This window comes from Panthera leo, chromosome A2 (genome assembly GCF_018350215.1).
Source record: "Panthera leo isolate Ple1 chromosome A2, P.leo_Ple1_pat1.1, whole genome shotgun sequence".
NCBI lineage: Eukaryota > Metazoa > Chordata > Mammalia > Carnivora > Felidae > Panthera > Panthera leo.
In genome coordinates this window covers 4,299,584-4,318,305 of record NC_056680.1, presented here as the reverse complement: position 1 = coordinate 4,318,305, position 18,722 = coordinate 4,299,584, and the positions used below count along the sequence as shown (strand labels likewise).

The 18,722-nt window shown below is 59.6% G+C and overlaps 3 protein-coding genes across 11 annotated transcripts in view; 1 reads left to right on the top strand and 2 right to left on the bottom strand.

Annotated features, from left to right (window-relative positions):
- Positions 1 to 10,668, top strand: part of RANBP3 (RAN binding protein 3) — a 55,117-nt gene extending 44,449 nt beyond the window's left edge. For 4 of the 8 annotated variants that reach the window (XM_042928142.1, XM_042928141.1, XM_042928138.1 and 1 more), the window contains 9 exons: positions 331 to 444; positions 2,357 to 2,460; positions 3,967 to 4,045; positions 5,201 to 5,303; positions 5,889 to 5,998; positions 8,001 to 8,121; positions 9,247 to 9,389; positions 9,852 to 10,032; positions 10,139 to 10,668. In XM_042928142.1, the coding sequence (XP_042784076.1) occupies positions 331 to 444; positions 2,357 to 2,460; positions 3,967 to 4,045; positions 5,201 to 5,303; positions 5,889 to 5,998; positions 8,001 to 8,121; positions 9,247 to 9,389; positions 9,852 to 10,032; positions 10,139 to 10,182 (999 nt within the window). In that variant the 3' untranslated portion in view covers positions 10,183 to 10,668. Of the gene's footprint in view, positions 1 to 330; positions 445 to 2,356; positions 2,461 to 3,966; positions 4,046 to 5,200; positions 5,304 to 5,873; positions 5,999 to 8,000; positions 8,122 to 9,246; positions 9,390 to 9,851; positions 10,033 to 10,138 lie in introns of all 8 variants that reach the window. The other 4 variants (XM_042928143.1, XM_042928139.1, XM_042928136.1 and 1 more) reach the window with 1 other exon arrangement.
- Positions 10,669 to 11,494: 826 nt separating this feature from the next.
- CAPS (calcyphosine) lies at positions 11,495 to 12,924 on the bottom strand. The gene is made up of 4 exons (XM_042928144.1): positions 12,842 to 12,924; positions 12,590 to 12,767; positions 12,265 to 12,471; positions 11,495 to 12,191 (listed from the first exon to the last, which is right to left on the bottom strand). The coding sequence occupies exons 1-4, from the start codon at positions 12,922 to 12,924 to the stop codon at positions 12,090 to 12,092; spliced, it is 570 nt and encodes a 189-aa protein (XP_042784078.1). The 3' UTR covers positions 11,495 to 12,089.
- Positions 12,925 to 14,614: 1,690 nt separating this feature from the next.
- On the bottom strand, positions 14,615 to 18,005 carry VMAC (vimentin type intermediate filament associated coiled-coil protein). 2 transcript variants are annotated; one of them, XM_042928146.1, is made up of 2 exons: positions 17,797 to 18,005; positions 14,615 to 16,578 (listed from the first exon to the last, which is right to left on the bottom strand). In XM_042928146.1, the coding sequence occupies exons 1-2, from the start codon at positions 17,985 to 17,987 to the stop codon at positions 16,260 to 16,262; spliced, it is 510 nt and encodes a 169-aa protein (XP_042784080.1). In that variant the 5' UTR covers positions 17,988 to 18,005; the 3' UTR covers positions 14,615 to 16,259. The 2 variants fall into 2 exon arrangements, with proteins under 2 accessions (XP_042784080.1, XP_042784079.1); XM_042928145.1 differs by lacking the exon at positions 17,797 to 18,005 and adding an exon at positions 17,304 to 17,711.
- Positions 18,006 to 18,722: the final 717 nt, after the last annotated feature.

The following is an 18,722-nucleotide window of genomic DNA, read 5'->3' as shown; positions in this document are numbered from 1 at the left end:
CGGGTAGATGTTGGAGCCCAAGCGGTGAAAAGCGTCATCGGCGATTCAGTGTTAGAACGTCCCTCGGCCCCCCGCCTTCCCGCCGCGCTTTGCAGGGTTAACATTAGGAACCGTCGCTGCCACCTGCCGCCACTTGGAAACGCGGGGGCCGGGGCAGCAGCCCAGTAAGTCACCTGCAAGTCTGCTGCGAGCCCGGGGGACACTGAGGCGGCCCGGACGCCCAGGGACCCCGCCAAAGAAGACAGCAAGCACGTGAGGCGTGAGAGGGCCCGTTTTGCTCATCGGGGCTAACCTGTCGCCTCTTCTCGGTTGTCTTGTTTGTGCCTCTAGGACAAAGACCCCCAGAAGAATGAGCCTAGCGGTACCGGGGAGGACTGTGAGAAAGCAGAGCGGGCTGTACAGCAGGCGTTTGTGTTCGGACAGAACCTGAGGGACAGAGTCAAGGTGTGTGAGTGCTTGTGCTCGGGTCGGTCCGCCTGGCTCCTCTTTCCCGTCAGAACGGCGAGGAGGTGGACACCGTGCGTCGCGGGCTATTCCTGTGGCTCTCGGCGTGTCCAGCAGCTTCCTGCTTTACACGCCTTCCACACCGCACCCTCCGTGGCGGGCCCCTTGTTCTCCTGGGAGTAGCGGACAGGGAGGCAGCCGAGCCTGCCCGTCCCTGAGAACCGACGCTTTCGAGGCAAAGGAGGCCGCGTGATCGGTCCTTTCCACATTGCCAGAGAGGCTGCTGTCGCCTGCCTCGAGGGCTTCTCTGGGCACAAAGCAGCACTTAGACCACCCGCTTCACTTTGCTTCACTTCGTTCTGAGTTGCTGGAGGCCGGTCCTGGGGCGTTGAGCGGCATCCCTGGTCCCTGCCCTCCAGGCGCCAGGCATATACCCCTCCCCCCAGTATGGCAACCAAAAGTGTCCCCCAGTAGTGTCGAGTGTTCCCTGTGGGATTAAGTCACCCCTAACTGAGAAGCATTACCTTATGTTTTTAAGGGAGGGCAGACGGAAAGGTAACTGTTTTCTCTCCCATAGGAGGCAACGGCATCTGTCTCCTCCTGGCTGCCCCGGGGCCTGTTGGTCTAGGGGATTTTGAGTCGGGGAGAGAGCATCTGGCAGTGGCAGGGGACTGGGCTCTGGACCCCGTGTGCTGACGCTCTGGGAGACCAGACTGGGTGGCAGTGCCTGTCCGGCCACAGGGACAGAGTGTCCTTCTGGGCCATTTCCAGCAGCTCATCGGCAGGAGCTCCTTTAGAAGCCTGAGAGACCACATCAGTGGCTATGTCTGGGGACGTTTGTGGTTGTCACGACTAGGGCATAGGTATTACTGCCATCCGGTGGGTGGAGGCGAGGGATGCTGCCCAGCCCCCCACAGGGTCCAGGGCAGCTTCCCCACAGAGGGGTCCCGCCCCGACGTCGGGGACGGTGACAAGGAGAAGCCCTGAAATAAGGAAACCCAAGTCTCTCGGGTGCAGAGAGAACTTCGGGTTCTGCCGCCCGCTTTCTGCTTTGGTGCTCACTGCCCAGGAGAAACCCAGATGCCCAGAGGTGAAGAGTAGTGTTGCTGTTGCATGGCTTTATCCAAAATAATGAGTCCCTGGAGGCTGCTCACTCCAGGGAGAAGGAAGCAGGAGAAGGAAGGGCCTGGAGATCCCCTGTGCTGGGGGCAGTGGTCTGGCCTGGGCTGTCAGGTTGAGTCTGTTCCTAGGGTTTAGGGGGATGGCTGCTTGAAATTGGGGCGGGGCTTTCTCTTCTGGAGGCCCGGGGCTCCTGCGATCCGTGGTCTCAGTTAAAATGCCAGCTTCTCGGTGGGGGTGACTTCTGGACACCCCTGAGTCTCTGCTTTCCCGGTCATAGAATGAGGCTGAGAATACCCATCTCTCAGGGGTCCCAGGAGGGTCCCATTCAATGAGCTGTTTAACACAGCTGGCACAGCACTTAGATTAGAGGAGCCCTCAAGAAACGATGCTTTTATTACATTTATAATACACCCCTGAAGGTATCAGATTTGTAAGTCTACTGTGGTCGCGTTACAGAAGCGTTGTTGAAAATGCCAACAAGATGCCAGCTTGAGGGTTTGGTTTTTTAACAAAAAAGAAAAAGCTCTCTCATGCCTATGGACTGTGTTTTATATCTTCACCGTTAAAAGCAGAAATGGAGACATTGATTACAGCCCCACTCCTGGTATGTCCACACACACACACACACACACACACACACACACACACACACACGCCCTCACGCCTGTGCACGATAGGATTTGTGTCCTGGAAATGTACCATGTGGCCTAAGGTTTGTGCAGACAGGCTGAGCTGTAGAGGCCAGAGCAGGCAGGTCTCCGACTTGTAACTGTGCCTCTCTGTTTCCCAGTTAATACACGAGAACACTGAAGTGGCTGACAAGGAGAATGCCGGACATCCCAGTTCAGAAACGCCGACTGCGACCAACTATTTCCTTCAGTATATCAGCTCCAGGTGTGTGTCTTGGGCCTGTGCCCAGCTGCCAGAGGGGCCTGTGGTCCTCCATCGCCCGTAACTGGGGACCCAGACAGGAGACAGCACCGGGGGCAGGAAGGAGCGGGGGGGCGGAGTTTACCAGAATCCTAGACACACACCCCCAGCTTCTCCCTTTATTCCCGCTCTGGGCACGGCTCTGCAGGGGCCAGGGTGCTGTGCTTTGACAGACACACAAGGCAGGATCCAAGTTTTGCCTGGCCCTCAGAGGGACCTCTGTCACCCGGATCTCATGCCCAGAGCAGAACCCAGTAGGCCAGTGTCTGCTTTGCCTATTACCCACCAGGTTCCAGCCTGTGGGGACCCTTCCACTGGATCTGAGCTCGCCGCTGGTTAACATTGCTGGTAGCAGTGCTCACTAATGGCCTGGGGGCCCCACGGGTGTTTCCGAAGGAAAGCGTGTCCCTGCCTGGGAGACAGGCCAGCAGAGCAAATAGAACATGGGCTCGGATGTTGGAGAGGCCTGGCATGAATGGTGGTGATGTCGCACTTGGCTGCCTGGACCCTGATTAACAAAGTGCATCAGATGTTGTTTTTAAAATTTTTTTTTTAATCTTTATTTATTTTTGAGAGAGGGGGGACAGAGTGGGAGATGGGAAGGAACAAAGTGCATCACGTATGGTTTCTTAAATTTTTTAATCTTTATTTTTGAGAGCGAGAGAGAGGGACAGAGTGGGAGGGTGGGGAGGGACAGAGAAGGAGGGAGACATGAATCCGAGGCAGGCTCCAGGCTCCGAGCCGTCAGCACAGAGCCCGATGCGGGGGTCAAGCTCATGAACCACAGGTTCGTGACCTGAGCCGAAGTCAGGCACTTAACGGACTGAGCCACACAGGCGCCCCAGCATCAGATATTTTTTTAAAGACCCATTTTTTGGGCACTGCAGCATTTCCCAAATTGGGATGCACTTACAACTGGGACATCGTAAACTGGATGAAATGTGATGGTGAGGGCAGCTCCGAGGTCATCCCGTGTCACCTGCCAGCAGCCCAGGGGTGGGAGGTGTCGCCTCCTTTGTGCAGGCCAGGGGACGGGGCTCACAGAGCTGCGGTGACTCACGGGGGCGGCTGCTGCCAGGGACGGGCGAGTTCCTTCCGGGAAGTGGGTGGCTCCTGGTCTGACCTCTGTGGTCAGCCTCTCGGAGGTGGTGTCCTCATGCACCCCGAGGGTGACGCCCACCTCCAGGGGTCAGGGAAGGTGGCCGTGGGGCGAAGGTGCCCACACGAAGTGGATACTTGGAAATGGGAGCAGAGCTGCAGGGGGGTGTTTACCGTCTGGTACAGCCCAGCCTGGAAGCTTGTGAGCCCTACGTGCTGGGCCCGTCCCCCGCAGGGAAGGCTGAACGGGGCCTACACCAGGCTTTCTCACCCATTCCTGCCGTGCCCGTGCGTGTGCGGCCCGCGCCAGTGCCCACCTGCCTGCCCCGCTCCCGTTGGCTGCCCCACACCCACGGCTTGTCTTCTCTTCAGTTTAGACAACTCGACCAACAGTGCCGACACCGCCAGCAACAAATTCGTGTTTGGCCAGAACATGAGCGAGCGCGTGCTGGTGAGTAGCCCTGCGGGGACCGTTCCTCCTGGGGCACCAGGCAAGGGACGTGTGAGCGCGGCTGCCACCTCGTCTTCCTGTGAAATGAGGATGTGTTCGGTCGCAGGAGAAAGGCCCAGCTCAGGCTTGGGGGGCGGTGCACCAGCAGGCTCCTCAGGACCCTGTGTTGGAGCTTCCTGCCTTTCCTCCCTGCCGGCCAGCTCAGCCTTGTCCCAAGACAGGCTTCCCCTCAAGTCAGGGGCCATGCTTCTTCCTGGCCGAAGCCGGCTACGGTGACCACCATCGGACCAGAGTCCTTAGCCACGTGCTTTTGGAGCCACCTCTGGAGCCGAGGGAGTTCAGCTCCCCTCCCAGACCACGAGGCTGCAGCATGGAGGAGGGGGTCTGGTGAGGTGGCCTTGGGCCCCTGCAGTGTCCCACGTGTGTCCTGCACGCACCAGGGCCAAGGCTCTTGGGTGCCTTCAGGCTGCCTCCCCGTCCCAGAAAGCCTGGCCGGCTTGAGATGGGGTTCCAGAATAGTTTACCTGCTTCCTTATTTTTGTTCCCTTTTCTTTCCTTTCCCACTGCATCCATCGTGAGCATGTTTAGGGAGCTGTCTTGTCCCATCTCGTCACTTCCGCCTTTGCCTGTGTCTCCGTTACGTTAAGGAGCCTCCTGCTGCTTTTCTCGAGCATCACTACTGTCCTTTTTCTGTTATAGTGAAATAGTCCAAGCCAAGAGCTGCCTCCTACAGAGATGAGCAGCTCGAGCCAAGGTGACTGTCACCTGGTGGTACACACCTCCCTGACACATCAGGGGAGGCCTCACTTGGGAACCAGAGTGCACGGTTCGCCTACAGCATACAGGGGGACAGGGCATGCTGCCTGTATCGTGAGGGTACTTTCACCCAGTGATGCTCAAGGATCGTTGTGTGGAGATGGGGCCCCAGGTTGGAACCCACCCCCTGGGGAGGGGGTTGTCTAGTCTCGTCTGCCGGGTCTGGGTGGATCCCCAAAACTGTGAAGGAGAAGCCGTCTGCAGAGCAAAGCCCTCTGCCTGGCAAGAAAAGTGCCGAGAGCCGCCATCCCGGCAGAGAGGTTTCCTGATCCGCAGCGGCTGGCCCCCAGGAGCACCCAGACACGCGCCCCGACCCGTATGCTTTCGTGTGCCCTGCAGAGCCCCCCCAAGTTAAATGAAGTCAGTTCAGATGCCAACAGAGAAAACGCAGCTGCTGAATCCGGGTCCGAGTCCTCGTCCCAGGAGGCCACCCCCGAGAAAGGTAGGCTGCAGCCCTGCGGCCTCGTGGGAAGGGTACCGAGGGACAGGGCACCGTCCATCCAAGCCCCTGCCCGGGAGGGACGGGGGCCCCAGCTCTCTGCAGCGGCGGTAGCCTCACGTGAACTGACCGCTGGGACAGAGTCTAAAGCACGGCATGGTGCTGGTTTTCAGCGAGCAGAGAGGGGACACGTTCGTCCTGAAACCACAAGGTTATGGCCCTGCGTGGTGCCTCTGGGGGAGAGGGTCGTAGAGGTGGTTGTCCCCTTCTTTCTCCTTGCCCTGGGGTGGGGGGCAGAGGGAGTCTCCAGTGCTGTGTGGGAAGAGCCTCATCGTCCTGTCCTGTGCTGGGGAACCGGCAACGGGAGGTCTGCAGCCGTGCTGGCAGCTGGCTCCTAGGTGGTCGCCCTGCAGGCTCGCAGGGCCAGACCGCCCTGTCTCAGAGGTCCGCTCCGGATCTGGAGCCGGGCGGGACCTTTTGTTTTGTTTTGTCTCCTGTGAGGTACACACGCACGCACACACACCCCACCCCACCCCACCCACCCCCAGCAAATAAATAGTCAATGTCGTTTAGCCAATAACATTTCAGAGTCCCTGGCCGAGTCGGCAGCCGCCTACACCAAGGCAACAGCCCGGAAGTGTTTGCTGGAAAAAGTGGAAGTCATCACCGGGGAGGAAGCGGAGAGCAACGTGTTACAGGTGCGGCGGGCCTGGTGGGGGTGTCTGGCTCCTCTGGGCCTCCTGGCCCTTAGGTGGTAGCGTGAGGGGCTGTCAGTAGCCCCCCGCTTCTCGGTGCATCTGACAGGCTGGACAGAGGGACCGGTGCCCTACCCTTTAGGACCTTGTTGGCAGAGCTTCTGAGAGCTTAGCGAGTGCTAAGGGACTTGTAGTCTTGCTTTGGTTTTGAGTAGAAGGATCGGTTTTGAGACATTCTCAATGATTCGGGGCGTTACAGAGACTCTTGTAACAAACACCCGGAATGAACAGCTGGGAACATTTTGTCACACTGGCGCCCCATGTTGTCTTACTAGGGAACGGAGACCACAGATGCAACCCAGCCTGTCCCCACCTCTCCCCTGTCCCCGTCTTCCTCCGCGTCCCGAGGCAACACGGCCACTTTAGTGGGCCTCATGCCTTTCGTTCTTGCGCACACATATGTGTGTGTGTCTATGACCTGCGTCTGTAGGGCATCAGAGTTTATAATGTGGGGTTTAGAATTTTTTTTAATGTTTTTTTTTTTAATTTTTTAATTATTTTTGAGAGAGGGTGCGAGCAGCAGAGAGGCAAAGAGAGACAGGGAGACACAGACTCTGAAGCAGGCTCCAGGCTCTCAGCTGGCAGCACAGAGCCCGACGCGGGGCTCGAACTCACAAACTGCAAGGTCATGACCTGAGCTGAAGTCGGACGCTTAACTGACTGAGCCACCGGGCGCCGGTGTATGGCTTTTAGAACTACTGCTGTTTCTGCCCACTCAGCATTGTTTTGAAGTCTACCCGTATAAAGAGAGCAACTTGATAAAGTTCTGCACACTTCATGTGGAGGGCCAGGCATGGTCTCTGTGGTATATTCCATTTTTATACACCTATAGCAGCTTTATTGAGATAGAACACATGTACTATGAAGTTCACCCTTCTGAAGCACACAATTCAGTGGTTTTAGTATATTCACATAGTTGTGCAACTGCCACCACTATCAAAATAGAACATTTTTGCCCCCAAGAAACAAACTTCATATCGGTTAGCAGTCAGCCCTCCCACGCCCTCCCCAGCCCCGGCCCCCACGAGCCCCCTTCCTGTCGGTGGATGGGCCTGTTCTGGACGTTTCACACACGTGGACTCACACCCCGCGTGGCCTCTCGTGGCTGCTTCCCTCCCTGAGCGTCGTGTGTTCGGGGTCCGTCCCCGGGGCGGTAGGTGTGGACGCCTCGCTCCTGCTCGTGGCCGAGGGACGTGCCCGTGCCTGGTGGACATTTAGGTGGTTTCTGCTTTTTAGCTGTTACGAACCGTGCTGCCGTGAACGTGTATCAGGCTCACGTGTGAAGATACGTGTCGTTTCTCTAAAACCCCGGGCCGTGCGGTACCTCCACCTTTGACATTTTGCACAACCGTTTTCTGCAGCGGCCACGCCGGTTTTCATCCCACCAGCCGCGTGCAAGGCTTCCGGTTTCTCCACACCCTCCCCAGTGCCTGCTGCCACCCTCCTAGCAGGGGCGAAGTGGTACCCCATTGTGGTTTTTAGCTTTATTTCCTTAGTGATTTTTTTTTTTTTTTTTTTTAACTTTATTTTTATTCACTGAGAGAAAGAGCATGAGCAGCGGAAGGGGCAGAGAGAGAATCCCAGGCGGGTTCCACGCTGTCAGCACAGAGCTCAACGTGGGGCTCCCATCTCACAAACCGTGACATCCTGAGCTGACAGAATCAGGAGTCGGACGCTTAACCGACTGAGCCACCCAGGTGCCCCGACCTTAGTGATTTTTTTTAATGTTTCTCTGAAAATGTAGACTTCATCTTCGCTGGAGAACAGGAAAAAAAAGAAAAACTGGCCAAGGGCTACGTGACCCGCTCCCCCGCCCCCAGGCCATAGTTTGCTGACCTCTGCCTGCTAGTTCACTCGGTAGATTGGAGGCTCTGGGGAGTTTGTCCACACCGCTGTCCACCCCCGCCGGGGCCCTGCTCACCCAGAGGGCTGCCCTGTGTTCCAGATCCAGTGTAAGCTGTTTGTCTTTGACAAGGCCTCACAGTCGTGGGTGGAAAGAGGCCGGGGGCTGCTCAGACTCAACGACATGGCGTCAACTGACGATGGGACACTACAGTCCCGACTAGGTGAGCCGTGGAGGGGGCCTGGGGTGGTGCAGTGGTCCCCACGCCCAGAAGGGCAAGATCCCACGGCGGATCCCCACGGGAGAGCCCCTGGCACCCACACCCCGTGGCCTGCAGGCCCAGGCCTGATCCCAAGGCTCTCGCAGCCAGCTCTCCCGCGACTCTCCTCTTTGTGGGTGTGAAAGTAGACAAGAGTACGTAGCAACTTTCGAACTTGTTTTTAATAGTAAAAGTGCCGGTTGCTTTATGGGGCAAAAAGGAAAAGAAAATCAAACGGTAACTTCAGTCACCCCGTACGGCTGTTGATCCTCATCACAGACCTTCCTTCCCCCAGCCCGTCCCAAGCGCTCCACCTGGCCTCGGAGGTGGGCCCATTGGGCACAGAGGGCTCGGGGAGTGGACTTGGGGGAGTCTGGTCACTAGGAGCCCAGGACCCCACCCTGCAGCCTCCCTGAGCTGGCCCGAGCTGCTCCGTCTGGTGGGGAGGGGTGGGCTGACAGGAAGACGAGCCGTCACCATGTCCGCAGGGTCAGGGCACATGCGGGGAGGGTGGGCTCTGGTAGAGCCGGCAGGCGGACAGCGGCCTTGGGCCCGCTGCAGGTAGAATGGGGTGGTTCTTCCAGAGAAGGAAGGTCTGTAGCCTCTTTTTTCTTCACCATGTGTCACCCTCTGTCTTTGTCTCCCTCCTGGTGGAAGCTCTGAGCCGCAGTTGGCCTCGGTCTTTTTTCTCAGAAAGCCACAGGGTCGGGGCTGGGGCTGCCCTGAGAATGGGGCCGGTCAGGGGTCCCCTAAAAAAGCGCCCGTGCCCAGCCCGCGGTTGTCCCTATCGGGCCCCACCTCCCCCTAATCCCCCCCTTCCCCAAGGGAGCCATCGTCCTGGCGCCTGCCGGGAGGGCCAGCGGAACCCTCCACGCAGTGGATATGGCGGCCTCTTAGCCCACCCGTGGCCATGGGGGAGCTAGGGAGTCCAGGGCTGGCCTGGCGCGTGGGGGGCTACGGCTCAGCGGGCCTCGAGGGGATTGTGGGGTTTCACCCCTGGGATGTTTTCGTTCCGGGTTGTGTCTGCTCTCCTCGCCGGCTGTGGGGTGGGGGTCAGGGGCCGGGGCTGAGTGGCCTTGCTGGTTGCAGTGATGCGGACCCAGGGCAGCCTGCGGCTGATCCTCAACACCAAGCTGTGGGCCCAGATGCAGATTGACAAGGCCAGCGAAAAGAGCATACGCATCACAGCCATGGACACCGAGGACCAGGGCGTGAAGGTTTTCCTGATCTCAGTGAGTAGCCCTGGGGACGGGGTGGGGTGCTGCTGACCTCTTGGGGAGAGGAGCTGCCAGACGGCGCCCTGGACGAGGGCCGTGCCCTCCTGCGCCCCCACAGAAGGGAGGCTCCCGGGCGCACCCAGTCGGCACACCGCAGGGCCGCACTAAGCGCCGCCCCTCTGTGGGGCGCCCTGTGGCCCAGGAGGCCGATAGGGTGGCCTGCAGGCCAGCCAGTGTCCAGAAGGAGCGGGTCGGGACAGATGGGTGGAAGAACGACCAGAGCAGCCCCGCAGCATGAGCACCAGCGCCGTGCAGCCGCAAGCGGTGCGAGCCCCTGGGGAGGACGGGCCCCGGGGCAGCAGGGGCTTCCGTCCGCTGTCCCTGAGTTTGTCCTCCCCGGACACAGCCTGGGGATGTGGTGGCAGCCAGCCCAACCCAGAGGCCTTACAACCCACCGCTTCCCTCCGCCTCTCCCAGGCCAGTTCCAAGGACACGGGCCAGCTGTATGCAGCCCTGCACCACCGCATCCTGGCCCTGCGCAGCCGCGTGGAGCAGGAGCAGGAAGCCAAGATGCCTGCCCCCGAACCCGGGGCAGCCCCATCCAACGAGGACGACAGTGACGAGGACGTCCTGGCTCCATCAGGGGCCACCGGAGGCGGTGAGCTGGTGGTCCCCGCCCTGGAGTTTGTGGGGGGGCCTGGCCAAGGGGAATGGGGCTCCGTCCAGGGTGGGGACCTGACGGTGAGGCCGCTGCTTCCCAACAGGTCCTGGCGATGAAGGGGACGGGCAGACGGCCGGGAGCACATAGCGCCGGGAGCCGGCTGCCCGCGAGCCTGCTGCTTTGTCCGTCTGTCCGCCCGCCCGCCCCGCCCCGCCCCGCCGGCAGTGTTGAGGCGTGGGGCTCGGGAACCACACTCCCCGCTGGGTTGGCCACAGTTCGGATCCGCATGTCCCGTTCAGAAGCAGACTCGGGAACTGCCTGAATGTGGTTTGGGACACGAGACCTCATCATATTGATGAGCAAAACGAAAAAGAACATTTCTTCCCTCCCCTCCTTTGAATCGAAATGGCACATTAAGACTTGTCACGGCTTCTCACTGGGACTGGGACACCTTGTTTCTTCACCCCTCCCTCCTCGTGTCCCCGGCCTCTGTCGCCGCCGCCCACCCAGGCGGGTCTGTCCACACGAGTATAAACACTGGGCCTGCTGGACGCTTTGTTAACCACCATCTTTGTCTCCAGTTTCCCACCTTCTGATTTGGGGCTTATGTTTTTAGATCTTTTTTTCCCCGAAGCTTTGTGTTTGGTTTCTTAGGTTAAGACTCTCCTGTGCATCGATTGGGCGCAGCTCCATCCTGGGCCACATTCTCCTCCTCCCTGTGCTCCTGGCCTCTGTGCTGGGGTGGGGGGCAGGCCCCCGCTTGTTCCCTACCCAGGGGTGCTTCAGGCCCAGTGCTGACGTGTTGAGGGGTTGGGCCCCAGACCTGGAGAGAGCTTACCTAGAAAAGGGTCGCTGGACCCTGGGAGGGTCCCCATGCACCTTCCTGCCTGTCCCCATCACGTCGGTCACCCACCATCTGGCACCCAGGCGCAGAACTGCTTCCTGCCGCTGGCCATTCCTTGCCCAGCCCTGGACCTCACCGCCCCCAAGACCATCCAGGGCTGGGGTCCTCTGTGAGAGGCAGAGGGGGACCTTGGCAAGGCCTTCGAGGAGGGGGCAGGGGACTGGTTCCCGGCAACCGGCCATCCCCCACGGGAGCAGGCGCTATGCCCACCCCCCACCCTGGAGCGTGGCCAAGAGCCAGCCGGGCATCATGCACCTGGGAAGGCCTGTGAAGATGGTCCTGTGCACCGGGCCCCAAGGGATTTCAGAGGAAACTGCCCAGCCCTGCCCTCAGAGGGTGAGAAGGCCTCATCTGTGCAGCTACACCACCCACACCTCGGGTCGGTCGTGTGCAGCCTGAGCCTGAGCCATGGGAAGACACCAAAGGCCCTCCCAGCAGATCCGGTCACACTTCTCTGCTTTAAGCCTTAGCCAACTAGTGACAAGTAAAACCAGATAATGCCCATGTGTTTTGGAACATTTATGTAAGATTGTCATATGAAATGTATTTGGGAACTACATTAAAACTTTTAACTAAAAACCTGGCCTCCTGCATGCCCCAGGGGCCTCAGGAAGCCAGACAGCCTGGCCAAGAACAGCCTCCGGCTCCCGGGCCAGCCTGGCCCCTGCGCCCCACTGCACGTCCGGGCAGGTCACCACGCTTGGCTGCCTTCCAAGACCGGCCGCCTCCGTGCTGAGCTTTGCTTTGTCCCCGGCAGTCTGGCTTCCCTGGGTGGGGGCAGGGTGGGGGGGCACGCGTAGGGGCAGGGCGTTGCTGGCAGGGCCGAGGATTCACTGAGCAGAGACGGGAGGAAGCAGGGTGGGGGGCATCTGCAGTGGCTTTGTGAGGCCTGAGGTCAGCACAGCAGGGACAGGGATTCTGAGCCAGTGACCCAACCTTGGAACCTTTGTCCTCCTTCCACCTGATGGCCAAGCTGGGTCCTCTGAGACCCGGTCCGGCCGGTCCCACAGCCTCAATCTTCCACATTCCTCTGTAGCCCCCCCACCCTGGGCGCTGTGCAGCTAGAAGCCCAGGTGAGCGGGGCCGGGGCCCGGGGGCCAGGGTGGGGGTCCTACACTACGATGGTGCTGGCTGGGTAAGCGTGTACTGCTCACAGCTGCCAGGCGCTGGTCATCATGGCCACAAACTCCTCATCTGTGTCCACGGAGGCGCTCACGCCGCTGTAGTAGTCCTGGAATTCAGCCAGAGTGACCTGGGGGCGGACGGGCTGTAAGTGGAGACCACACACCGGGGCGGAGGGGGCAGGGGTATCCGGGGGCACCCACCTGCCCGTCCTTCTCAGAGGAGTCGAAGTTGTCCAGGAAGCGGCGGAGGACCTCCTCCTCGGTCCACTCCCCATTTCGCACCTTGGGGTGGGTGCGGCCACTGTAGACCCCCCGGAGGTCGTCCACGGTCACCACGCCGTCCCCACTGCGGTCCAGCTTGGCAAACGCAGCTGCGATGACCGCCTCCCGGGCCTGGGACATGGGGGGCTGGGGAGGAGAAGGCAGTAACTGGGGGGCCCCTCCACCCACCAGGGCCCTCGGACATCCGGTGTCCGCACTGTCCCGGGCAGGCCCACCCTCCGGACCGCGGGGCCCAGGGCCTCACCCGCAGTGCCCTCAGGAACTCCTCCAGGTCCAGCGTCCCACTGCCGTCACGGTCCCAGCGCCTGCACACCCCCTCCGCCTCGGCTGCGTCCAGCACCAGCCCCAGCTCAGCCAGGCCCCGCTGGAGTTCCCCCGAGTCCAGGGATCGGCTCTCGTCCCGATCCAGGCGGCGGAAAAACCTGAGGGGCGGGGGGGCGGAGTTAGAAGGTAGTCTCTGGAGCTGGGGGTCGAGAAGGTTCAGGGGACAGCTCACCTAGCCAGGCCCTGGATGCCCAAGGCCCCTCGGGACAGACACTGTGCCCGGAGCTTCTCCACAGTGGCGTCCACAGCATCCATGCTGGGTCAGGGCTGTCTGGGGAGCTGGGTTGGAGAGAGCTGGAGGAAGGGCTCCCACTCTGCCGGCCAGGCTGTGGTCAGGTGCCACAAGCCTGCCCTGGCCCGCTACCTGCTCACCTGCCCCGCGTCTGTTCTGGAAGCCAGACAGCCACTCCTCTGGCTCCTGCCCGCTTTGCCCAGCGCTGGCAACGCGTCCTGCCCGGCAGGACTGTTGCTAAGGGATGGTGGCTCAGGAGACTGGGAGGGGCCCCGGCTGTAACTCTCACTGTGCCGGTGCCTCGTAGCCCTAGGCACACCCTGTGGAGCGGAGTGGCCGGGCCAAGAGAGACCGGGCAGTGCTCTCGCGGGCACCACTGCCCAGCCTCTGTTCTGCTCACTCCCAGCCTTGCGGTGCCCAGGTCTGGGATAAAGCCAGACCCAGGTGGGGAGTCGGGGGTCACCCTTCCTGGCTATAAGAGAAAGGTCCCTATTCCTGGCTATAAGAAGGAGGGGTGGGCCACAGCCCTACAAGGACCAGGGTCCTGGATGGAGAGGGGCAAGGTCATGGCCGAGGAGGCTCAAGACCCAATTCCTGTGTGGCCTGGAACAGGTTCCCTGCCCTCTCTGGGCTTTACCGGCCCCCTGCCCCTTTTCACAGGGCAGCAGCAGCCAAGGCTGCTGAGGGATCCAGGTTCAAAGGGGTTTGAGGTGGCCCAGGCCCACGTCCACGTTTTCAGATCAATGTGCCTGAGCCAGGATACAGCAGCCTTACGATGTTTCAACATTGTCAGACAGAGAAGTTCCTGGTAGTTTTTTAGAGGCCAGTTGTGGTGTTTTTGTCGATGTGGGTCTTTTGGTGGTCGGTTTTCAGTGCTCAAACGTCACCCGGTGGTCTTGCTCATAATAAGCTGGGGGAGCCAGGGGACTACGGCACCAAGCGACAAAGTGCCTCTGGCCGCCCCCCCGCCGATGCCCGAGAAGAACCAAGGCCACCAAGGTCGCGGAAGGCCTTCGATCGAGACTTTGGACACCTTTGCCAACTGAGAGCATTTCAAACCCACAGATGGGGCCGAAAATGACTTTGGATTTCCCAGGACCTAAAACGTGGGCCCCGTTTGGGGACCCATCAGTTGCAGACACCCAGAGAGGTCATCAGAGGCTTTTCGAAGCCTGGACTCAGACACAGAACAACGGTGGTATCAGAAACCAATCCACAGAGAGCACGCGGCCCAGCACCACGGTTCGGGCCACAGCTGATGCAACGCTGTCAATTGTATGTGAAACTACAGCAAAAATTCTGGTGCCCTCCCGCGGCCCGTAATTGTTCGAGTAGGCAGAGAACTGCTGCGTTGTGTTTTCCACGCGGGTTACAAAAATCACATTTTTTTCCCATAGAAAAATGTCAAATATGAACCACAGCCATTGTGACTCTGTTTTGGCACCGCCTCATCTTGAAGAGAATCAGAATCTCAACAATAACCCCCCGGGACGTGGAAGTGTTCCAGGTCCTCCCGACCCCGAGGCCCACACTGAGCCTCACTTTCCACACCTGTAAAATGGGGCGAGCCTGTGCCGCAAAGATTAGACACCAGCCCCCGTGGCTGTAACCTGTGTCTCCCCGCCAGGCAGGACCCCACCCTGACCCCGGAACGGCACCCGGGCCGCCCCTCCAGTCCCCACCCAGGAAGGAGGAAGGAGGAAGGACCAAGGCCAAGAAATCATTCAGTTTATTCTTGAGCTCAGACAGGCCTCGGCCTGCCTTTCCCTCATACGAGCAGCCCCCCCTTAGTCATCCTTAGAAAATGGGGCCATTGTTCCTACACTGAGGGGTCACTGTGAGACACCAGGCGGGCAGGCAGCACCATCCTGGGGGCTGAGGAGGGACACCGACCTTTCCAGGCCAAAACAGGCCCTGCCCCTTGGCAGTTCTTGGTGTGAAATTCCCTGAGTAAGGAGGCGGGCAAATGGCTACGTGGTACCGGGCTGGGCGCTTCATTCGGCTGGGCAGAGAAAGGCACAGGATTCCCTGGTTTGATTTAAAAACAAAAACAGGCACCCTGGATGTCTCTGGCCAAGAAGGGGCAGCAGGGAAATGAGATTTAAAAAAAAAAAAAAAAAGATTCTCTAGAAAATATAAAAAGGAGCCAGCTGCTTGCTACAAAACCTAAACTGACCAGGGGGCTCATCAGATGTGCTGGGGTTCGCTAACTCCCTTCAGGGCCCACAAACCCATCCTGTTCCTACGGAGGTCCCAGGAACCTCCTCCTGGTGATAACAGGAACCCTGCCCTCGAGTAGCTGACACTCTGGTGACAAGAAGTTCCATAGAGATAACAGAATGATGGGAATCACTTCGGATAAGGCAATCAGGGAAGACCCCTCTGAGGAGGTGACTTCTGAGCAAAGATCTGAGGGACAAGGAACTGGTCCTTGTGACATCTGGGGGAAGAATGTTCTAGGCAGAGGGAAGAGCCAGTGGGAAGTCCCTCAGGAAGGACTGTATCAAGAAAAGGTTGAGGGATGCCTGAGTTTTCCGGGGCAGCACAGCCTAGCTGCCAACATCTCACAATGTCTCACACGTACGCTCTGCCTTCTGGGCTAAAGGTTGACAGAAGGACAGAGTTAGGGGGAGAGAAAAATCTAGCATTAAAAATTTGTCTTCCTACAACCAGGGCAAAACGGAACAAGTCTTGAGGTTCCCAATTCTGGAGTGGGACGAAGGATAAGAAAGAAAAAGCTTTAGCCTGGGACGAGAGGTGCTTCGGAAGGAACGGGAATCAGGGCAGGGGGAAAAGGTGGAGCAAAACTCGATCATCTGCCGCCACAAGCGACAGAAATGTCAGATGCTTCAGGGGCCGCACATCTGGCCCTAAGAGAGGCAAGAGAGCCAATCGGACCTCACACTTTGGCTGAAGAGGGTATCCCGGGCTCAGATCCAAGCAGGCGTGACCAAGACTGAAGCCAGAAATCCAGATTTTTGTGTAAACATTGCCAAATTTTCAGTAAATTGACTGACTTAAAGTTTTGTTTAAAAACAAAAACAAGGGACACTTGACTGGCTCAGTGGGTAGAGCATGGGCCTCTTGATCTCGGAGTTGGAAGTTCAAGCCCCACAAAGAGATTATTTCAAATCTTTAAGAAACGACAAGAGCAGAACAAAACCAAAAAACTCTCTGGGCTACACATCTGCCTTTGGCCCACGGGCTGCCTGCTTGAAACCTACGACTTTTTAGCAGGTTTTGGTGCTTGGAAAGGATTATGGCTGTGCCACGGGGCCCCCTCTCGGACACAGGTGACCCCTGAGGACACCCACAGCAGTGGAAGTCCGTCTCCGTTGTGGGATCTGTGCTCTAGGGCTCACACGGTGGTCCCAAACACCGCAGGCTGCAGGTGGTTCCTGTCTTCCTCGTCCCCAGTGCTGTTGGCAAGGCCTGGACCGGGCCCACTGGGGGGTGGGTGGCTGGGGTCTCCAGTTGGCAAGGGCCCTAGGCGCTCGGCTTCGGCCAGGGCGGCCAGCAGCCCGGCCACGGGTGGCCGCCAACGGCAGATGTCCTGCAGCAGCTCAGCCCGGGGCTGCAGCTGCCCGATGAGCTCATTCCTCTGGCGCAGGGCGGCCTGCAGGCTGTGGACCGTGGCCTCGGAGGTCAGCAGCTGCTCCTGGAGAGCGGCAATCTCACTGGCAGGAAGGCAAGACAGGGCAGTTGTGGTACCAAGGAGACCAGAGATTCTTCTCCCTGCTCCCGACCTCGTGGGGGGCTCCCCATCACCATCAGGATAAAGGCCCTGCTCCTCGCCACTGCTTCAAGGCCCCCCTTGGCATGGACTGGATGTTTGCGTCCCCTCAAAACTCTTGGGCTGAATCCCTACCCACCCATCCCCAATGTGATGTATTTGGAGATGGAGCCTTTGGGACGTAAGTAAAATAAGATGAGATTGTGAGGGTGGGGCCCTCGTAGAATTAGTGCCCTTGTAAGAAGAGACACCAGAGAGCTTGCTTGCTCTCTGCCGTGTGAGCACAGAGCGAAGACAGCAATCTGCAAGCCAGCAAGACAATCTGTCACCAGGAACTGAACCTATCAGTTGGACTTTCCAGCCCCCAGAACTGAGGGGGGGGGAGGAATCAGTTGTTTAAAGCCCCCCAGTCTCTGCTGTTCTGTAATGGCAACCAGAGCAGACTAACACTACCCTCGTTGCTCCCCTGCAGGTCCCTTTTCCCCTACATCTTTTCCTATTTGTTTAGCTTAGATGGCCCCTCCTCCAGGAAGCCTTCCATCTGGGCCCTCTCAGAACCCTATGTGCCCTTCCATCACAACCCCAACCACCCCATTTTGTAACTGCTTAGTATGCTTGAGGGCTATGCTATGTAGGTCTCACTTAGGGGCTCTGGTGCGCCGAACCTACCTGGCACATAGGTGCTCGGTAAAGATGAATGAATGGATCCAACCAGGTCCGAACCCTTTCCCACTTGGGCTCCAGACCTCCCTCCCCCGCTGGGCGCTTGTCTCATCCCTTTCCATCCTCAGTGCCTCTTCAAAACTAGAGGGGCTCTTCAGAACTGCTGGTGTGCTCCCATCCTCCTCTGCTCCAAAACCTGTCATGGCTCCCAATACCTAAGGGGAGGTCGGTGATCCCCGCACCCCTGGAAAAGAGCCGATTTTGCCTGGTGGAAAAACGGGCTCTGTTTTAAGTTAGAAATCCACACTTGTGTGACACCCCTCAACTTTGCATGCCGGTGACTAGTTCGAGGTTTTTGGTGTTTGTTTTTTCAATTGCACCGGAAGTCCAGCCTACACGTGAATGTACACGGTTCCCGCGCCTCTCCTCCCTTTCCAGCCTCGGCTCTGCCTCCGCCCACGTCCTTCAAGAAGTCCACCTGGCCGGCCCCGGGCCTCACCAGTCCTTGGCGCGGCCCAGCTCCTCCAGCGCAGCGCGCAGCTGCTGGTCGTGGCGGGCCAGGCGCTCGGCCTGGGCGCTCACTGTGCGCTCCGCCGCGTCCAGCCGCGCCTCCAGCTCCGCCGCGCGCCGGTGCACAGCCGCCAGGTGTGCGTTCGCCTCGCGGATCTGCAGCGGCTGCGGCGCCGACATGGCCCCGGCGCCGTCCGGGACGGCCCGGAACCGGGCCCGGGCCCCGCCCCCAGCCCCAGTGGGCCACGCCCCCAGAGGCTCTCTCCGGACCGAGCGATTGGCCTCGGCCCGATGGGTCGCGCCCTCCTCAAACCCAAACGCCCTCAATGGTTTGGGCGCCTCGAAACTCCGCCCCTGAGCCCGGCCTGACTCTAAGATTGGCCAACGTCCTGACAAACCACGCCCCCAGGCGGGCCTGGTTCTCCTGCGGCCCGCCCAGTTCAGGCTTCCGCAACGGGAATGGCCACTCCTTCGAGACAGGCCCCGCCCCACTGAGAAGCCAACACTACGATTGGTCCGGGTCCTGCGGTCCAGAAAGCCTGACCACGCCCCGGGCTGCGAGTCTCTGGGAGCTACCCAAAGGGCCACGGCCACGCCCCTTAGGCAATCGTACAGCTCCGGATTGGCCAAGTGCCCTTCAGGCAGTGTTTTCCCCCCCGGCCACGCCCCCCAAGTCTAGCGCTTACCTCCTCCGGCCCGGGGCTTGGACGAGGCAGCCGCAGGCAGGGCACAGGTGCTGTCCCGCTAAAATCCTAGCCCCGGGATCGGCATCTTCCGCCGCCCGCGAGTCTGGCCACGCCCCCAAACAGTCGCACGCGGTTCGGACTCTGCTTGGAGACCGGCCCAGGGCGTGATCACGCCCCCCTGCGGATTCTGGCGCTGGGAGTGGCCGCATTTCCGCTGTGCCCCGCCCCA